Source organism: Bos mutus, chromosome 2 (assembly GCF_027580195.1).
Source record: "Bos mutus isolate GX-2022 chromosome 2, NWIPB_WYAK_1.1, whole genome shotgun sequence".
NCBI classification, from domain to species: Eukaryota; Metazoa; Chordata; class Mammalia; order Artiodactyla; family Bovidae; genus Bos; species Bos mutus.
The window spans coordinates 130,242,692-130,263,260 of NC_091618.1; the positions used below are offsets into that span (position 1 = coordinate 130,242,692).

The following is a 20,569-nucleotide window of genomic DNA, read 5'->3' on the forward strand; positions in this document are numbered from 1 at the left end:
CGACCCCATGGACTGTAGCTTCCCAAGCTCCTCTGTCCATGGGATTTCCCAGGCAAGAATACTGAAGTGGATTGCCATTTCCTTCTCCAGGGCATCTTCCTGATCCAGGGATTGAACCTGCATCTCCTGCATTGGCAGGTGGATTCTTTATCACTGAGCCATATGGGAAGCCTAAAATCATAATATTGGAGTTCAAATCCTTGTGCACATGTGAGTTATTTAAACTCACTACGCCTCATTTTTTCTCATCTGTAAAATGGAGGAGACAGTAGAGATATTGTGATGAATGTGAATTAACACATTTAAAGGCCTTTCAGTGTTGTCTGGTGCAGAGTACGTGCTCAGTAAATGCTATCTGCTGTTTTTCTGACATTTTCTTAAACTACAGTCTATAAAAGCACATCTGGAAAATGTATGTTAAAAAAAAAAAAGAGAGAGAGAAAAAAAAGAAAATGTATGTGATATAAGCAATGTAAGGACTACTTCCTTATCAGGATATCGTTGTTATGGCTGTAGTGACCAACTGCAGATGCAAATGTGCGATTGGGTCCCTTTTTCTCATCACATTTGTAGTCATGGTTAAGGGCTTATTTCTGTTTTTTTTTTCCCTAGAAACTGAAATGGTTTTAGCTGCCTTTATTTTCTAAGCATTCTAGACTTCATAGTGCAATGGGTTTGTTTGAAAAGTAAACTCGAGAAACTGTAAATACTGTTTACCCACTCTTAGGTTTAGACGTAATCCCTATTATTTGTACATTTTCCCTAGGAATCAGTGAAAAGATTGAGAATGAACCTGAAGAATGAACTATTAGAAGATGTACTTATAGCCAGTCAGTGGCCACAGAGAGAGCACTTGATTTTTGTAAAGTTATTTTTCCTTATCATTATTGTATGGCTGCAAGTGAATGGTGATAGTTCTCTCTCACAATTATTATTTTTAGCTGTAGTTTGAAACTCCTCTATTTCCTACAAGGTGAAACTCTTATGTTTAAATGTTATCATTTTCATACTAAGCCTTCTTTTAAATTTTACTTTACAGATCAACAGCCAAAATTTTGAAGGTCGTCAACTTTCTAATGGTGGTGATAAGCCATGGCGACAGATGATAAAGTTGCCATCTTAACCGATGATGAAGAGGAACAGAAGAGGAAATACGTGCTTGCTGATCCTTTTAATGGTATTTCCAGGGAACCAGAACCACCTTCAAATGAAACGCCGTCCCCCTCTGAAACAGCTGCTATTCCCGAGGAGGAAATAGACTGGATAGAGAAACACTGCGTTAAGATAAACAATGATCTTCTCATTTCCAAGGTCTTTTATTTTTTCTTTTACTCTGCATATGGCTCTCTCTACCCCCTTTTGCCTGTGTATTACAAGCAGCTGGGAATGTCACCCAGCCAGAGTGGACTGCTGGTAGGTATTCGATACTTCATTGAATTCTGCAGTGCCCCCTTTTGGGGTGTAGTTGCAGATCGCTTTAAAAAAGGCAAAATCGTCCTCCTCTTTTCTCTTTTGTGTTGGGTTTTATTCAACCTGGGCATTGGATTTGTCAAACCCGCTACCTTGCGATGTGTACCAAAGATCCCCCCGACAGTTCATCCCACCAATTCAAGTCACCCATTCACTATCCTGCCAACGAATTCCTCCATTGTCTCTTTCATCACCACCTCCCCAAGAATTCGTGACAAAAGGCACCTGCTTCCTTATGGTGGGCCAGTGATGTCAGAAGTGGGGCCCAATGTCACAGAAACTGTCATCTTCTCGACAGCTCCAAACAAGACCAGTGCACCCACTCTGCAGACTCAGACTGATGAAATTATTGACCATATTGTGACCTTGAACTCAAGCACTGCAACCTCCTCTACCCCTCCAGGAAATGCAGCCAGGGAGACAACCACTTCTATGGTCACCACCACCAAGTCTGTACCTTCTGACCGAGTCACTCTTGTTTATGATCAACAAGAAGTGGAGGCCATCTTCTTGGTGGTCTTGGTAGTTGTTGTCATAGGAGAGTTTTTCAGTGCCTCCTCCGTCACAATCGTGGACACAATAACACTCCAGTACCTGGGGAAGCACAGAGACCGCTACGGCCTGCAGCGCATGTGGGGGTCCCTGGGCTGGGGCCTGGCCATGCTGTCTGTGGGCATCGGCATCGACTACACCCACGTAGACGTGCTCATCGAAGGGAAGGGCTGTAAGCCGCCCGAGTACCGGAACTACCAGATCGTCTTCTTCGTCTTTGGGGTTCTCATGACCATGGCCTTGATTGTTGCTACTCAGTTCCGGTTCCGCTACAGCCACTTCAAAAACAGTGAAAGTAAAGGGAAAGAGGTAGAGATCCCTCAGGTGGAGCGGAACAGCTCCACGGAGTCCTCTGAGGAGACACCGACCGCCACCAGCCACTCGCAGGCCTTCAGCTTCTGGGACTTGATCAGGCTGCTTTGCAGTGTGCAGTACGGCTCCGTGTTGTTCGTGGCTTGGTTTATGGGTTTCGGATATGGCTTCGTGTTCACCTTTCTCTACTGGCATTTGGAGGACCTGAATGGAACAACAACTCTCTTTGGGGTCTGTTCAGTCCTGAGCCATGTGTCTGAGCTGACAGCTTATTTTTTTAGTCACAAGCTTATTGAACTGATTGGCCACATCAGGTAAGAGTATGCCTACTGTTGCTGCCCCTCGCAGTTGAACTCTATCTTTTCATAGTTTATAAGATCCTTTGAGCACATTTATAATTTGTGTTGGGGGTAAGGTTTAGGTGGGAGTGGCAATTTCGGTTGCTCTTTCTCTTTAAAATAGAATCAAAAGGAAGGAAATGATGAACCTAGTTGAATTATCTCAATATATGATGTTTCCCCTCTGTATGCTAAGGGACTCTTACATTAAACGTTTTCAAGTATATAAGCACCAATTTAGTCGACTCTGTTACTCTATGGACCTTGAAGGGTCCAGCTGTCTAAGACATTTATGAAGAAGGGTTTAAGTAGATAAAGAGGATTATGTTTTTTCAGCCTTCAGTTATTCTCAGCTACTTGCTGATGCAGAAACACCTTGAACATTTGGTGTATTGAAGATGTCCATTATATTTAATAAGGCTGTGATGTGACCCACCAAAATCATTAATCCATGGTATTACATGGAAGAGCATCTTATATAATTTTTTCTGATTATTACATGGGTCTCTGCATTTTTATCTGCCATGAAAGCATGGGATACTTAAAAATCTTTCTTCTACCTAAAATTTCCCATGTAATCCTTTTAAGCAGAAAAATCTATAAATACCTAGTATTTTTTATGTAAAGTTTCTTACCACTAATGTTTGTCTGAAGTTGTGTGAATAGTACCTTGCTCTTTATGTCTTTCTGCTTTGCTCTTGGCTCTAAAGTGTGGAGCCAGATACACTTAAACCTCACAGAAAGGCATGGCATGTCTGTCCCTAAAATTTGAAGTTGCTGTAATTAAAAGCAACCATGTGTGTTTGTGTGTATGTGGTAATCTTTAAATCTACTGTTTCTATGAGAAATTACGAAGGAGAAATAGATGCTGGCAAGATCTGAGAAACATTGATCTTTTTTCCTTTAATATTCCTTTGACTAACTGAAGAAAATATTTTCTATTGTCAGGTTTCAACCTAGAATCTTTCTTGTCCCAATGCAATTGTGGCTATTTTTCCTTGTTTGATTTTGCTTTGGGAAGCTGTGTCCCGTTCCTTCTCCGTCTCAAATCTTTGACCCCTTTGTTGTCACAAACAAAGTCAGGCACTGTATGGACAGCCACCAGAGACACAGGGTCCCTGAGGCACACTCAGTGGGGCCAGTCGGCAAAGAGCCTTGTGATATTATGGTCTGGGGTTGTCCTTTAACCTTGTCCAGGTCATGTTTATGTTGTCTGCGCTATAATGAATTAAACTCACGGTGATGAATTTCTTCAGCTTGGTTGGGTTGTATGAGCAGGAGCTCCTCTCACCTAATAGTGTGTTTAAAAACCACAGCCATTTATTCCCAGAAAGGTACCTTGTTAGGTCTTACTCATGAGTGGCTTTCCTAGACATCATGATTTAATCACTCAATAATGTTAATTGAATGTCGACCCAGTACAGAGTGTGCATGTAGGTTTTATTTTCACAGAAATTGTGAAGGTCTTCTCATATGCTACGAAAAGTAATGTCTCTTCTACCTTTGGCTTTTGTCTAAAGTATATAGCTTTTTTTTTTTTTAGTGTACAGCTTTATGATAGAATCCTAGCGGGTTTACTATTAGGTTTGGTAATTACATAAACTTCACACTTGTGTTTTCTTTTTATAAGAGAGAACTCATTACATAAGAACTCATTACATGAATGCTAGTATCTCATTATGTAAAAACGAATGACTCACTTAACCTTAATTTTCTAGTTTTACACACAAAAGCATCTTTTTTTCCTTAAACGATGTAGTGGAAGAAGGAAGCTGCTGTGGTCACATTGCTGTTCCCAGAAGCCTACTGGGATTCCATCAGTTTGTGGTCATTTACTGCTTTTGGATTTTTTTCCTGTTGATTCTGATAGCTGTGGTGAGATTATGCCCACGTGTTTAGGTAGAATGGATATGTTTCTTTTGGTGAGAATTTTTGGAGCCCGGTTAGGGGTGGTTGAGATTTGAGGGCTTAAAAAGGTAGTGATGACAGTTTCACTTTTTAATTGGAAGAATATCATGTATTCGCTGATAAACAGAAATCATCTTTCTGTGAATAGCCTTTATGTTTCCCTTGTAGGATCATAAGGAGAGATCTGTCTGGCCCGCATATATGCACTCATGTTTTCCAGTGTTCTGTGACCATCTTATGGGGGTTTGTTTATAGGAGGCAGCATAACCACAAAAATTGTAACTATCCTAATGTAGTCAAAAGTTGATGGATGGCAGAAACCAATACAATATTGTAATTTTTCTTCAATTAAAAATAAATTAAGAAAACAGCAACAAAAAGAATTTTTAAAAAGTAGATTTTCGTAAGTTTATATAGGTTTGTAGTGAAGAAACCATCATACCAGAAAACAATGTTTAAAACAGCATGTCCAATTTTGAACCACTTACTATTGTAACAGTTCTGCAGTTTGGGCCCCATTTTTCATTGACTAACGTATCTATCAGTCTAAACACACACAGAGTAAATGATTTCTGATTTCAGTCTTGGATTTTGTCCCCATTGGAAAGTGGCTATCTCAGGTAAATAGGATAATGCTTCCTATTTCCACTAAAAAAGTAAATTTCTTTTGATTCAAACCTACAAAACTTTGGTATTTACAGCAAGTACATTTCTAGGCTAATTTATGTAATGACAATGACTAGATTTCTTTATCTAGAAATATAAATGTATTTTAAGGCTATATTCACCTTGTTGAATGTTTCAGCAACCATGAGTAGAGTTGTGATCAAAATACATTTCAATTAATCATTTGTTTGAGCAAACCCCAGGAGATAGTGAAGGACAGGAAAGCCTGGCATGCTGAAGTCCATAGGGTCACAAAAAGTCACACATGACTGAGTGACTAAGAAGAACAACAAAAATCATTACCATTTAATATTAGGCCATCACCTATGTTATGCGATTCAAATTGATTTACATTTTAAGGGACACACAAAAATCTACTCAAGCAATTCTGACTTTGACCTGAAATTCTTGTACTCAGTCAGTTTTGTCATGCAAATACTGTCTGGAAGCGATAATATATTAACCATCATTAGCCATTAATTACTACTAAATAGTTGCTAAGTATCCAAATGAGTTGGCTGGTCATTTAGGGAGGAGAGAGGGAAATACATGATGCTACTAGCAAGAGGAGGAACACAGACATTCCTGGTGGGTGCTGCAGAAAGAGCCAGAGCAGATAGCGGGACGCCGGCCCACAGCTGAGGACACGTGTGGCAGTGTTAGCAGCCTGTCACTGGAGGGATAGCCGGCAGCATCAGAAGAGGGCGGAAACCGCAGCTGGTGAGGTCGGGGAGCTGATCTGGAGCTGGAGATTTAGGGCTGTGTTTATGACTTTCTTGCTTCGTATCCTCTCCCTTGTTTCTACCTGCCTCTTCGGCCTCATTGTTGATCCTGGCCCCCTTGGCTCTTAGGGCCTCTCCGCACCTCGCGGGGCACGGTGCAGGCTTCCACAAGCTGCTTCTCCCAGCCCCTGGTCTTCTGGGTCCACTGCTGCAGTGGTGCTCAGATGGTAGACTCACACTGGGAGAGCTTTTAAAACTCCTAATGCTCCAGCTACATGTAGACCAATTGCCTTAAGCTGTCTGGGGGTGTGTACCTAGGTATTCCAGCCAGGGTGGTAACTGCCAGGCTGGTGAGAGGCCCAGGTGGAGAATGAGAGGGTGTGAAGAAAGGGAAAAACCTTCCCTCTTTCATCTTGGGTGAACTTTGGACATTGTTCCCTGTAATCCTTTCACGTGGTTCTTGCCCCGGCTTCGGTGATTTGCTCAGATGCAGGTGTTGACCAGTACTCAGCTGGAGACTGAGGGCCGCCCTCTGCAGGCCTCACTCGATGTGCTCAGAGTTCCCCGCTTTGTGGTGCTCAGCCCTGCTCCCAGACTCAGCCCTGCCTCCTGTCAACCCAAGTCCTCCATGCCCTGTCAAGTCACTGCTCACCTGTGGCTCTGTGCGCTGTGACCTTGAGCTCTGGTAACGCGGCTCTCACCCCCATCCTTCAGACCTAGACCTTGCGGAGGCTGTCTGCAGCTTTCTCCAGGTTCTCTGGCTTCTCAGCTCTTCCGGTGTCTGTCTAACCACCCTGAATTAAGTTTGGTGCCTGTTTCCCTCATCATATCCTGACATCCACAGTCCTTAACTGCTTCGAACTTATACTGGCAATCGCCACAATGAAGGGAAACAATGGAAATAGAATAATTCAATTCTTGATTTAAAAAATAAAACAACAACAGAGGATGGACCTGAACATTTTTTCCTTCTCTTTTCTTAGTGGAATGTTATTTTTTATTTACAAAATGACTTTACCACAATAGAAAAAAAATGATAAGGCTTATTTCTCACGTTGTCATTGTTATTCAGTCACTGAGTCGTATCCGACTCTTTGCCACCCCATGGACTGCAGCACTCCAGGCCTCCCTGTCCTTCACCATCTTCTGGAGCTAGCTCAAAGTCATGTCCATTGAGTTGGTGATGCCATTCAACCATCTCGTTTGAAATTAAACATGATCTAAAGGAGTAACTATTACTCTATCATTTAAAAATCAAAACTCTGCATACTTGTTTAGTTTAATTGAAGAGTTTATTTAGGCCTGGACAACCTAGATTAATAGGATGCAAGGATGAACACTGAAAGGAAGGGGGTTGGAAAAGATGGGGGGAGAGAAGGCCAGATGGGAGCTGGGATTAGGAAAGGAGCTTTATCCTGGGTGCAGGAGGGCAGTGTGGGAAGGTTTGGAGCCAAGGAGAGCCACCGGTGTTGATTTATTTGCAGCGCAGTGGGGAACTTGGAAGCAGAAGCCCACTGAGAAGTTTCTTAAAACAGTCCAAGTGAGAGATGATTAGGCCTGGAATACAGCAGTAGCAGCAGAGGTTCAGAGACGGAGTGTGGTGGGAGGTAGAATCAGTGGAACGGCTTGATGTGAGAAGTGATGGAGAGACCTTTGGGTTTCAGTTTGGGTGCAGTGGTTCTGCCAGACCCAGGAGGAAATCTGAGAAGATACAGAACAGAGGAGAGGGTGGAAGTTCATCAGAATCCAGTCATGGGTTTGTTTACCTTAAAATTGAAACATCTCTGTGGGAGTGTCTAACAGACAGTTGACTGTTATAAAAGCCCAAAAAGAGGTTAGGGTTGGGAATACAGATTTGGGATAGTTAAAACCAGAAACATGAGCAAAGTGAGCAAGGAAGCCTTGTTGTTGAAGAAGAGAAATGGGCTGAGGAAAATCAGTTATGCTTGTCTCCAAGATTCTGTTCTGAGTTTCTGATCTTACTGAAATGTTGGTCTCTTTTATGGTTTAAAGTAGGTATCCTTGTATCCTCATGTTTATGGGGAACTATATGATACTGTAACCTGTTTCCACATCTTGCTTCAGGAGCAAGTGCCTTTCTGAGCACCCCTCCAATGCCATCACCTGAGCCATGGTCTTCTAGACATGTTTACAAGTGGACCAAGGGAGACGTGAGTAAGGGAGAGGGAAAAATAAAGGGACAAGGAATGAAAGGAACAGGGATCAAGAGTAAGAAAATGGAGAAAGGAAATAGCTGCAGTCTCCAGGGAAAGGTCTCTTCCCGTCCTTATTCGTGAAAGGCAGTGTCCACAGTGTTTACAAGCATGGACTGGGGGCGTGTTGCTGGTGTAGAACTTGACTGTGCCTCTTGGAACCATGTGGCCTTGGAGAAGTTATATAACTTTTTGTATGTCTGTTTTGTCATCTGTAAGTAGGAATATCATTAGTATTAACCTCTTTTTCATGAAAATTAAATGAGATAAAGCACATTAATTGCTTAGAACAGTGACTTGCATATATTAATTCTCTTGATTTTTTTTATTATTATTTAGCCAATCTTCTGGTAGATTATGTTGCTTGATAACCACTGTGGAGACCAATTCAGCAGTCCATGGTAATGTACAAGTTGGACATTTCCTATGGCTTGATAATTGCATTTTAAGATACTTACCTGCCTAGAGAAACTTTTGCTGTGTGCGGTGCTTATTTGCTCAGTCGTATCCGACTCTGTGACCCCATGGACTATAGTCTGCCAGGCTCCTCTGTCCATGGGAATTCTCCAAGCAAGAATAATGGAGTGGGTTGCCATGCCCTCCTCCAGGGGATCTTCCCAACCTAGGAATCAAACCCAGGTCTCCCATGTTGCAGGCAGATTCTTTACCGTATGAGCCATCAGAGAAACTTTTACACACGTGCAGAGAGACATGTACAAAGATGCTGCTTGCTTACTGCAGCTTTCTAACAGTGAGAAAGAGAACTGGTCTAAATATTCATCAGTTGGGGAATAGGTGCATTCAGAGTAGGATAGTCGTAAGACGGAACAGTATGCAGGAAAGGAATGCACTATATCAGTATGTCAACATAGAAAGCTCTCCAACCATGATGTTGAATGGGGGAGAAAGCAAAATAATACACAGTTTGGTGCACTTATGCAAATTTTAGCAATACGTTTCAAAAGTTATACATACTTTTATGGATATGCCTAATTGTATAGGAAAAAACACTTAAATTTATGGAGGGAAAATGCATCCTGAGTTCATATAGCCCTAGCTTTCTAGACAGGACATAAAAAGAAGGGGACTGGTTGGGGAAGAAAGAGGGCAGGGGAAGCCCTCCGTTTATCTGTAACATTTTGTTTCTTTAAGGAAGTACAGCAAAATATTCAAAGTTTCCATTCTTGGTGCTAGATATATGTATTCTCTCCCTTTTTTGGTATTTTCGATTGGAAAAGAGCTTGAAGCTTAGGTCTGTTTATAGTGAATCAATATAATTATCTTCCCATAAAGGAACTAGATATGTGTGTGAGAGAGAGTGAGAGAGAGCTTATGTTTGTTTAAAGCTGTATATGTTCTAAGGAGACATAGTGTATCTTTATATATCAGGTAAAATAAACACTGAGATTTTGTGCCGCTACCCCGCTCCAGTACTCTTGCCTGAAAAACCCCATGGATGGAGGAGCCTGGTGGGCTGCAGTCCATGGGGTCCCTAGGAGTTGGACACGACTGAGCGACTTCACTTTCCCTTTTCACTTTCATGCATTGGAGAAGGAAATGGCAACCCACTCCAGTGTTCTTGCCTGGAGAATCCCAGGGACGGGGGAGCCTGGTGGGCTGCCATCTATGGGGTTGCACAGAGTCTGACACAACTGAAGTGACTTAGCAGAGCAGCAGCAGCAGTTGGGTCCAACGCTTTCTGACCCCATGGACTGTAGCCCACCAGGCTCCTCTGTCCATGGAATTTTCCAGTCAAGAGTACTGAAGTGGGTTGCCATTTCCTACTCCAGGGGATCTTCCTGACCCAGGGATTGCACCCTCATCTCCTGCATCAGCAGGACTCTTTACCATTGAGCACCTGGCTCTCCCGTATAGCTTTCCCTAAGTAGCACACATTTAATGATTAGAAGTCTACTTTTACATAGTTATCATGGCTTCAGGTCTTAGTTCTTTTTCTTTAAAATGAAATCAGGTGGAAATTTATAGTACCTCATTAAGAATTAATATCAAAATGTATCAAATAACCCTGACTTGGGCAGTAATTATAATATTTCTTTATATATTAAGAGATCAAGGTACTAAAAAGTCAAGTCAAGTGATATCCCAGAGATCATGCATTTTATTGCTGACGTGAGTCCAAGTATGAGTGTTTGCACCAGCTGTTTAATTATCTTGAGTCATACAGTGTCAATTACTGCCTTTTTTGTGCAAGTCAAAAGCCTAAGCAGTGTGGCTAACTTATTTCTACTTATTCTTGTGATGCTTGGTAGATTTTAATTATATAATTTCAATAGGATACTTTGAATAGTAGATAAGAATTTTTCTTCAAGCTTCCTTCATAGCATATCCCTCCAAAACCTTTCCAACTGGAAGAATCGCACCCCATTCTTATTTCTCAAGTATTAATCATCTCTTCTTCACCTTTGGTCTGCTGTCACCAACATCTTCGAATAGTAGTCTGGAGGCTGACAAACAGTAGCTTGTTAACTTTTTCTTTCCTTTAAAAAGATAACACATGGAAGGAAGCTCAGACATTTTCAGAAAGAATCAGTGTCGAGTTACATTCGTCTGGGGACCGTAGTTTTGGACTGTGAGGCTGTGTGGTGTGGTTGACTGCTGAGTGCAGCGAGGTCACCTCAGCAATGGAGGATTGGCATGGTCCTTGGTAATAACTGTGGATGTTGGCCAGGCTTTCACTCCACTTAGGAGAATGAACAGGAGCAGAAAGTAAATTGGCCCAGGGTTGACCCTAGTCATCTTCCCAAACCCTGGTAGGAGTGTTGGGTCGTCTAGTAGTTCTCCTGTCTCCTTGTGTTCTTCTTTTTGCTGGTTCACCTGTGAAAAGTACACATGTGTGCGTGTGTGCGTTTGACCTGGGTTCAAATCCCACACTTACTATAGTATCTAACTTCATACCGTTGTTAAGATTAATAAGGTAATGCATAGCAATATAATAAGTGCTCAACTGTATCTGACCTTGGATAAGCCAGCAATTTAGCTTTGTTAAGCCTCAGGTTCCTCATTTGTGACATGGTGGTAATAATTGTATCTGACTTGATACCATTGTTAAGATTAATAAGATAATGCATAGCATATAGTAAGTGCTCAGCTGTAAACAACAGGTGGTGTTATTCCTGTTGTTATTAATTCACTCCTTCAACACGTGTTTCTTAAACATGCCCTATGTGACAGGCACTTTTGTAGGTCTTGGGGATATTTGGAATGTGTGATGAGATAGACAAAGGCCAGTCCTCATAGGACGAGCCTTCTATTGGGGTAGACAGTGAACAGTACACAGATTATCTCATTTCTGATCATGATGAATGACGACGTGGCAAAATTCATGCAGGACTCAGGTTCCCAGAGCGACTGAGAAGAGGCGACTTTTCCGCTTGAGCTTACAGAGAGGCTTTCTCTAAGGAAGGGACATCTGAGCAGAGTGGTGTTTGCACAGAAGCCGCCCAGGGAAGATGAGGGAACCAACCACACGTGTGCATGTCGCCTGAACGAGGAGTGAAGAGTAATAAAGTCAGCAAGGTGGTCAGGGCTCGTGCAAGGGCTCCGGGTCCCACTGAGAGAGAGTGTGTTTCCCTGAGAGAAATGGGAAGTCATTGGTGAGTCTGAGCAAGAGGTGACATGAACAGATGTCTGCCTTGATGTTTCTTTAAAACACTTCTATTGCAGGAAGGGGGACCCCTTCCAGGGCCCCAGAGGGGATCTAACACTTGGAAGTGAATTGTCCAGGGAGACACGGCTGACAGAGCGTGAGACTTTACTGGGAAGGGCGGACAGCAACAGGCTAAAGGAAGCCAGGAGGACTCTGCTGCATGGCTCGCTGTCTCGGGTTTTATGGTTTGTCAGCTGTGTCTCCTTGGACCATTCGTTTCCGGACAATTCCTTTCTGAATGTTAGACAAGAGCCCGCTCTCAGGTCCTGGAAGGGGTTCCCTTTCTGCAACACTTCTCTGGGTGGAGCATTTATTATTGTTTATTCTGCCCTACTTTAGAGAAGTCCCATTTTACTTTGTTCTCTGAGTTTCAGATAAATAATGTGTTGTCCTTTCTTGCTTGAGTCACAAGCTGGTGACTCATGCATGACCTTTGTTGATGTGCCTTCCACCAATCCCAGATAAAAAAATTTTTTTTTTTAGCAACTTCAAAATTGCAGAATAGCAAATTTTTTTAATTAAAAATTTAAATTTTATTAAAAATAAAAATTTTAAATTAAGAAATCTCCAAACTTAACAAACATTATAATTATAGTATAATATTGAGAAAATAATAATAGTTGTTAACACTGTCATTTCAGCACTTACTACATCCAAGTGCCCTCCAAGGCACTGTGTGAAATATTTTGTCTTCAAGCCCCCATTTATCCTTGTGAGTTAGGCACTGCTATGTCCATCATAGAGTGGGGAACTTCAAGGTGCAAAGGTAAGTTGCCCACAGTCATACAGCTAGTAACTAGCAGAGGTAGAATTCAAACCAACCACACAGACTCCAAAGCCTGTGTTCTCAGCTGCCTTGTAGGTTCGTAGGCACCGTCTTAGACTGGAGAGTATTTTGCCCCTTTATGCAGCCGAGCCTCACATCTCAGACTGCTCTCAGTGAGCAGTGTCCGATACAACTTTTTCACCTGTTCCAACCACCCTCTTTTGTCTTCCTGGAAAGCTCTCCATTCCTCTAAAATACCCCATTCTCTCAAATTATTTTTTTTTACCCCCAGTGAAATTGTCATTCCTCCGGATTAACTACCCTCAAGAAGTGTTAGGAAGAGAGTAATGTGATTAAACCAATTCACACTGAATATAAGTGGCAAAACTGTTTTTAATGATGACTAGGTATCATACAGAAATGTATGTATGATGACCAGCCATCAGACATGACTAGGTATCATACGTCATTAACAGAGCTAATTCACAGTTAAATATTACGTTCTCTCAGTATTTCTTTAAAGAAGTCTTTATTAAGTGGCCAGGTTCTATTCTATGAATGCAGTGCTGAACAAGACAGATAAGGTTCCTCTCTCAAGGAGTTCACTGTCTGGTAGGGGGTGGAGGACCATAACATAAAAGGAAAATACTAGGTGTTACAGAAGTGTTAACTTAGGTACCTGAGACACTGGGAGTTGGAAAAGAGTAAAGCAAGTAAAATCAAGAGTTTTGGGGGGGCAGGCCTACTGTAGGTGGAGTGAGAAGAGTCATCTTGTGAATTGGATACCAAATGGCTGGTGATGCCACTCACCAAGCAAGGAAACCCAGGGAAGGGGTATCAGTTCTGAAGAATGGGACTTGTGGAGGTCCTATTAGATGAGAAAGATGCCTAATGGGGAGTTGTGTTTATGAGTCTAGATCTCCGGAGAGAGAATGAAGCTAGAGATGTTTGTGGGAAACCTTGGCACAACAGCTAACTTCAGCCTGGGATTTCTGTAACCATCCTCCTCCTCCGCTCTCCTGCCTTCCCTTCAGCTAGTAAAGCTATTGGGGGCAATCACCTACCTCAAACAAGACACATGACGCTATCAGCGTTACTTCTGGAAGCTGTGCCATGGAACAGGACTTTCGGGAAGAGACAAGTTCAGTGCTTGTAAGGGGAAGAAAATTATATTCTAAAGTCAGGACATGAAGTTGTGGCTGTATCTTTAATGCTCTTTTGGTGTTATTAACTCATAACTCAAGGACTTCATTCCAGAGTGGATTTCTGCCTGGAGAAACGCAATGCCAGAGGGAATATGAAGCCCCAAATGGCCTAATGGCTTAAGGGTTATCTTCTGTGGCTACTGTTTATCTGTTGAAAGTGAAAGTGAAGTCGATCAGTCGTGTCGGACTCTTTGTGACACCATGGACTGTAGCCTACCAGGCCCCTCCCTCCATGGGATTCTCCAGGCAAGAGTACTGGAGTGGGTTGCCATTTCTTTCCCCAGGGGATCTTCTGACCCAGGGATCGAACCTGGGTCTCCTGAATTCTAGGCAGACGCTTTAACCTCTGAGCCACCAGGGAAGCCCCAGTGTTTATCTGTTAGGTGCAATTAAACTGGGAAAGAAAACAAACCAAGACTAGACCAGCAAACACATCAATTATTATTATTATTATTATTTAACACAAATGCCCGAGTGTAGGATTGATTTTTATTACCCTACCTCAGGAATGCTACTAATAGCTGTAATATACTTTATTCCACAAAGAAGATTCTTGTAGTTTTTATAGGGGAACAGTTTTATGCTCAGTTTCCTAATTAGGCTAAATCAGAAAATCATTGTTTCCATTTCCAATTTCTAGATCACTAATAGAAATGAATCTATGATATTTTTGTAGGCATTACAATTTGAATGTGTGTGCACGCTTAGCGGCTCAGTTGTGTGTGGCTCTGTGACCCCATGGGCCATAGCCCACCAGGCTCCTCTGTCCTTGGGGTTCTCCAGGCAAGAACACGGGCATGGCTTGCCATTTCTTCCTCCAGGGGATCTGCCCAACCCAGGGATGGAACCTGGGTCCCCCGCGTTGCAGGTGGATTCTTTGCTGCTGAGCCGCCAGGCAATCCCTTCTGCTCCTTACCCAACCCAAACCATGCAGTCAACTTCTGATTATTTGACTTAGAAGTCTGCTTGCTGGAGGCAGCCCTTTTCCAGCCCGTGGGTGGAGGCAGAAATGCTGGTTCACCCTGTGTCCTACCACAGCACTGGTACTTGAGGTCTCTGGTTCTGCATCAGTAGAAAGGGTCTTTTGAGCCATTCCATCTAGCATCCCAAAATTTTGTTTCTGGGTGAATGTTTCTTTTGTGATCCAGGATATTGGGCAGCTGTTGAGTGGCCTTTGTTTTTCTACTTTCCTCTTCCCTCATTCCTACTGACTCATCAAAGTTTAAAATCTTCAGTCAGTCCAGTTCAGTCACTCAGTCGTGTCTGACTCTTTGCAACCCCATGAATCTCAGCACGCCAGGCCTCCCCGTCTATCACCAACTCCTGGAGTTCACTCAAACTCACGTCCATCGAGTCGGTGATGCCATCCAGCCAACCATCTTCTAAAGTCAACCTAAACATATACCCAACTTCCTGAATCCAATTCAGAGTTGTTTCTTCAAGCCTGTGTGTAGGTTTGACTTTACGCAGGGGCCTTGCAGTAGGAGCAGAGCACTTTGTTACCGGCCTAAGAGCCACAGAGCAGAGGGCCCTTGGCCTTCCACTGGCCTACTAATGGTGGCCCTCTCCTGCCTCTCTGGACCTGCATTTTCTTGTCTCTGTGAAACAAGGGGGTTGGATTTGATGTTGTGTCTTTGTTGATGCTAATGATCTAATTTTTTTACTTTGCTTGGTTTCTCTATGTGAAAAACCACACGTCAGATCTCACTCCTCCCTGGCCACCCCACCAGGGACTTAGGTGTTCGTGGCTTTTGCTGATAAGTCAGAAATGTACACAGAGCCATTCATGCCAACTCATCCAGGCCATGCCGTGACACCAGGCCGTGATAGGGGAGGTGATTGATGACAGCAGTCACTGGGATCTGTATGGAGAATGTTCTTTCTCCAGCACCCGCTGACTTCAGTGGATGTTAGCATCCTAAACCTTAAACATTTCTCCATGTGCTGGCTCAGATGGAATTTGTAAAAGACTTGGTTGCTCTTGCTGAGATATGTGCATTGTACCTAATGGGAGTTTACACATTTGCGCACTGTTTTGTGTTTTTCTTAACATGCTTATTTGATCTTTTCAAAATGCCTGTAGTATGACCCAGAACCACTCCTGAGAAAAGTCCCCTTCCTGTTGTGTGTGCCCTGGATGCCACCGCTTCAGCCCGGGTGCAGCAGGCGCCCTGTCGCACTGCCCCTTGTGAAAATGTGTTAATTAGCGCTGTTTGTCAAAGCCTTTCATTTTACATCAGCTCTGGAAGAGTAAACAGCAATGCCCTAGATAACATAAATGAGTAAATACAGTAGATTGGGTTGTACAAAATGCTAACACTCCTCCTCTGAGGGTGCGGACTCACTTTGACTTCAGAGGCCCAGGGAAGCTGCCTCTGCTTGCACAGGCTCTGTTTCTGGTCCACAGAGCAGATGGCTTTTTCTTACAGTCACACTTGCCAAGTGTGTGTATTTTTTCTGTTTAGCTGCGCTGGGTCTTTGTTGTTACGTGCAGGCTTCTCGAGTTGCAAGGCGCGGGGGCTGCTCTCCAGTTGCCATGTGTGGGCTCCTCCCTGCGCTGACTTCTCGCTGTGGAGCACAGGCTCTGGGGTCCTCGGGCTTGGGTAGTTATGGTGCATGGGCTTAGTTGCCCCAGGACATGTGGGCTCTTCTGGAGCAGGGATCAAGCCCAGGTCCCCTGCACTGGCAGGCAGATTCTTAACCACTGGACCACAGGGGAGGCCTAGATGGCTTTTGAGCAAAACAAATTAGGACTTTTTACTCAACTTTCTTTCATGTTGGAGTTGTAAGTAGGCTTAGAGGTCATTTTTGTGAGCTGAATTGTGGCCCTTGAAATTCACCTGTTAAAGTCCTAATCCCCAGTACTCCAGAATGTGACTGCATTAGGAAATGTGGTCCTTAGAGAGGTAAATTAAAGTGAGGCTATTAGGAAAAGACTAGAGATCTCTTCAAGAAAATGAGAGATACCAAGGGAACATTTCATGCAAAGATGGGCTCAATAAAGGACAGAAATGGTATGGACCTAACAGAAGCAGAAGATATTAAGAAGAGGTGGCAAGAATACACAGAAGAACTGTACAAAAAAGATCTTCATGACCCAGATAATCACAATGGTGTGATCACTCACTTAGAGACAGACATCCTGGAATGGGAAGTCAAGTGGGCCTTAGGAAGCATCACTACGAACAAAGCTAGTGGAAGTGATGGAATTCCAGTTGAGCCATTTCAAATCCTAAAAGATGATGCTGTGAAAGTGCTGCACTCAATATGTCAGCAAATTTGGAAAACTCAGCAGTGGCCACAGGACTGGAAAAGGTCAGTTTTCTTTCCATCCCAAGGAAAGGCAATGCCAAAGAATGCTCAAACTACCGCACAATTGCACTCATCTCACACGCTAGTAAAGTAATGCTCAAAATTCTCCAAGCCAGGCTTCAGCAATACGTGAACCATGAACTTCCAGATGTTCAAGCTGGTTTTAGAAAAGGCAGAGGAACCAGAGATCAAATTGCCAACATCTGCTGGATCATCGAAAAAGCAAGAGAGTTCTAGAAAAATATCTATTTCTGCTTTATTGACTATGCCAAAGCCTTTGACTGTGTGGATCACAACAAAATGTGGAAGATTCTGAAAGAGGTGGAAATACCAGACCACCTGACCTGCCTTTTGAGAAACCTATATGCAGGTCAGGAAGCAACAGTTGGAACTGGACATGGAACAACAGACTGGTTCCAAATAGGAAAAGGAGTACGTCAAGGCTGTATATTGTCACCCTGCTTATTTAACTTCTATGCAGAGTACATCATGAGAAATGCTGGACTGGAAGAAGCACAAGCTGGAATCAAGATTGCCGGGAGAAATATCAATAGCCTCAGATATGCAGATGACACCACCCTTATAGCAGAAAGTGAAGAACTAAAGAGTCTCTTGATGAAAGTGAAAGAGGAGAGTGAAAAAGTTGGCTTAAATCTCAACATTCAGAAAACTAAGATCATGGCATCCAGTCCCATCACTTCATGGAAGATAGATGGGGAAAAAAATGGAAACAGTGTCAGACTTTATTTTTCTGGGCTCCAAAATCACTCCAGATGGTGATTGGAGCCATGAAATTAAAAGACGCTTACTCCTTGGAAGGAAAGTTATGACCAACCTAGACAGCATGTTAAAAAGCAGAGACATTACTTTGCCAACAAAGGTCCGTCTAGTCAAGGCTATGGTTTTTCCAGTGGTCATGTATGGATGTGAAAGTTGGACTGTGAAGAAAGCTGAGTGCTAAAGAATTGATGCTTTTGACCTGTGGTGTTGGAGAAGACTCTTGAGAGTCCCTTGGATTGCAAGGAGATCCAACCAGTCCATTCTAAAGGACATCAGTCCTGGGTGTTCATTGGAAGGACTGATGCTGAAGCTGAAACTCCAGTACCTTGGCCACCTCATGCGAAGAGTTGACTCATTGGAAAAGACTCTGATGCTGGGAGGGATTGTGGGCAGGAGGAAAAGGGAACGACAGAGGATGAGATGGCTGGATGGTATCACCGACTCGATGGACAGGGAGGCCTGGCGTGCTGCGATTCATGGGGTTGCAAAGAGTCAGACGCGACTGAGTGACTGAACTGACTGATTAGGGTGGCCCCTAATCGAATGTGACTGGAGAAGGCAATGGCACCCCACTCCAGTACTCTTGCCTGGAAAATCCCATGGATGGAGGAGCCTGGTAGGCTGCAGTCCATGGGGTCTGGAAGAGTTGGACACAACTGAGCGGCTTCACTTTCACTTTTCACTTTCATGCACTGGAGAAGAAAATGGCAACCCACTCCAGTATTCTTGCCTGGAGAATCCCAGGGATGGGGGAGCCTGGTGGGCTGCCGTCTCTGGGGTCACACAGAGTCGGACACGACTGAAGTGAATTAGCAGCAGCAGCAGCAATCGAATGTGACTGCTGTCTTTTGAGAAGAGGAGATTGGGGCACAGACACATGCAGAGGGGACCACGTGAGGACACAAGCAAAGGGTAGTCATCTACACGCCAAAGAGAGAGGCCTCAGAAGACCCGAATCCTGCCGACACCGTGGTCGTAGACCTAGAGCCTCCAGAATGAGAAGAGAATAAATTTAAGCTGCCCAGTCTGTGGTATTTGTTATGGTGCCCTTTGCTTAGTCCCTGTGTTGTGTCTGACTCTTCATGACCCCATGGACTGTAGCCCACCAGGCTCCTCTGTCCTTGGGATTTTCCAGGCAAGAATACTGGAATGGGTTGCCATTTCCTCCTCCAGAGGATATTCCTGAGCCAAGGATCCAACCCACATCTCCTTCATCTCCCACACTGGCAGGTGAATTCTTTAGCACTGTACCACCTGGGAAGCCCATTTGTTATGGTAGCCCCAGTAAAATAACAGGGGCCTAAGTTCAGCCCAGTTGGCTTCTCTCCCCCTAATCCTTGGTAGATGGTTACTTAGCCTTTGTTTGGACCCTTCTAATCATGTGGAACTTGCTACCTCACAAGGCAGCTAAGATCCTGGGTCACTTAGGACTCTTTGACTTGAGGTGGCAGAAAACCTTACCCAGGGTATTTAAACAAAACAAGGAGGGTATTGTCTAACTGAACAGTCCAGCAGATGGCCTTAGGTGTGGCTGTAACTGGGTCTCAAAAGGTGTGACCAGAGCCTGCTGTCTCCTATTGGGTATATTCCAGGCTTTCACCAGAGGTCCCAGGCAGGTCCACATCTTTCCAGGATCAAATGCAGCTGAAAGGACAAAGTGCTGCATTCCCTTTGTTTCTGCTTAGCAGCTGAAACAACATGCCTGTTTGGCTGACTGCTCACAGGTATGACTCTGGGCCCACACAGCCCACTCCCTGTTCAGCAGAAAAGCCCCTCACATGTCTGAATGTGCCTCCTACAGCTTTGCTTCTCCAGTTCCCTCAGGGATTTTCCACAGAACATCTTATCCTAGACTCTCCTCTTTTTATCTTCCCCCTCATTCAGACTCCTTTTTTTTTTTTTTTTTTCAGTGATCTCCTAATTGTAACCACTTCCTGCTATGGTCTGGCCAAAGTCAAGAACAGTAGGATTATTATGTCCTTTTGGTTTGGTCATAATATTCCTTCAGCCTGAATTTTGATGGACTTGTTTACAGCATAGGGTCAACTAAAACTCCTGAGGCCTTTTTCAAATTAATTTTATGACGGATGTCAGTGGTTCCTGTCTGGAAATTACAGAGTTTGTATTTTATGTGTACTTCAGGCCATCTTACGGAAAGTTTTTAAACAAAATCGTGGTGTGTGGGGATGTATATGTATGTGTATGTATATGTACGTGTATTCGGTCATGTGGTTTTTGCCCAAATGGAAAGTAGAACAACAAAACAGCATATTGTATCTTTCAGCTGGTTGGGCTCCATTAATCAGGGGTATATTTTGTTTTTGTTTTTTTCTATTTTATTTTAAACGTCCTTATTTTTCTACCTAGAGATATACACAAGCTGAGAAAAAGCAGATTGATAAAAACTAAAAGAGCAACGGAGAAATGTACAAACGGCCAGGAACCAGCACCTTGACCTGGCTGATGGTTACCACTGTCATTCTCTTAGCTTAGCTTGTTGGTCATTTGGAGAAGAAAGATTTGAAGGCAGCAAATAAAGAATGACTTAAGACCAGCAGAGACTAAGACTTCAGTTTTACCTTTTCTTTTTCTAGCAGAAAAAATAGAAGGAAATATTAGTAGCTGTAGAAAACATACACAGCTAAATGGATATTCTTC

The 20,569-nt window shown here is 43.3% G+C and overlaps 1 protein-coding gene across 4 annotated transcripts in view; it reads left to right on the forward strand.

Moving 5' to 3' along the window:
- The window catches only part of MFSD6 (major facilitator superfamily domain containing 6), an 89,536-nt gene that overhangs the window by 25,022 nt on the left and 43,945 nt on the right, over positions 1–20,569 (forward strand). For 3 of the 4 annotated variants that reach the window (XM_070359645.1, XM_070359657.1, XM_070359662.1), the window contains one exon: positions 1,040–2,648. In XM_070359645.1, the coding sequence (XP_070215746.1) occupies positions 1,093–2,648 (1,556 nt within the window). In that variant the 5' untranslated portion in view covers positions 1,040–1,092. Of the gene's footprint in view, positions 1–90; positions 211–1,039; positions 2,649–20,569 lie in introns of all 4 variants that reach the window. The other variant, XM_070359652.1, reaches the window with a different exon arrangement.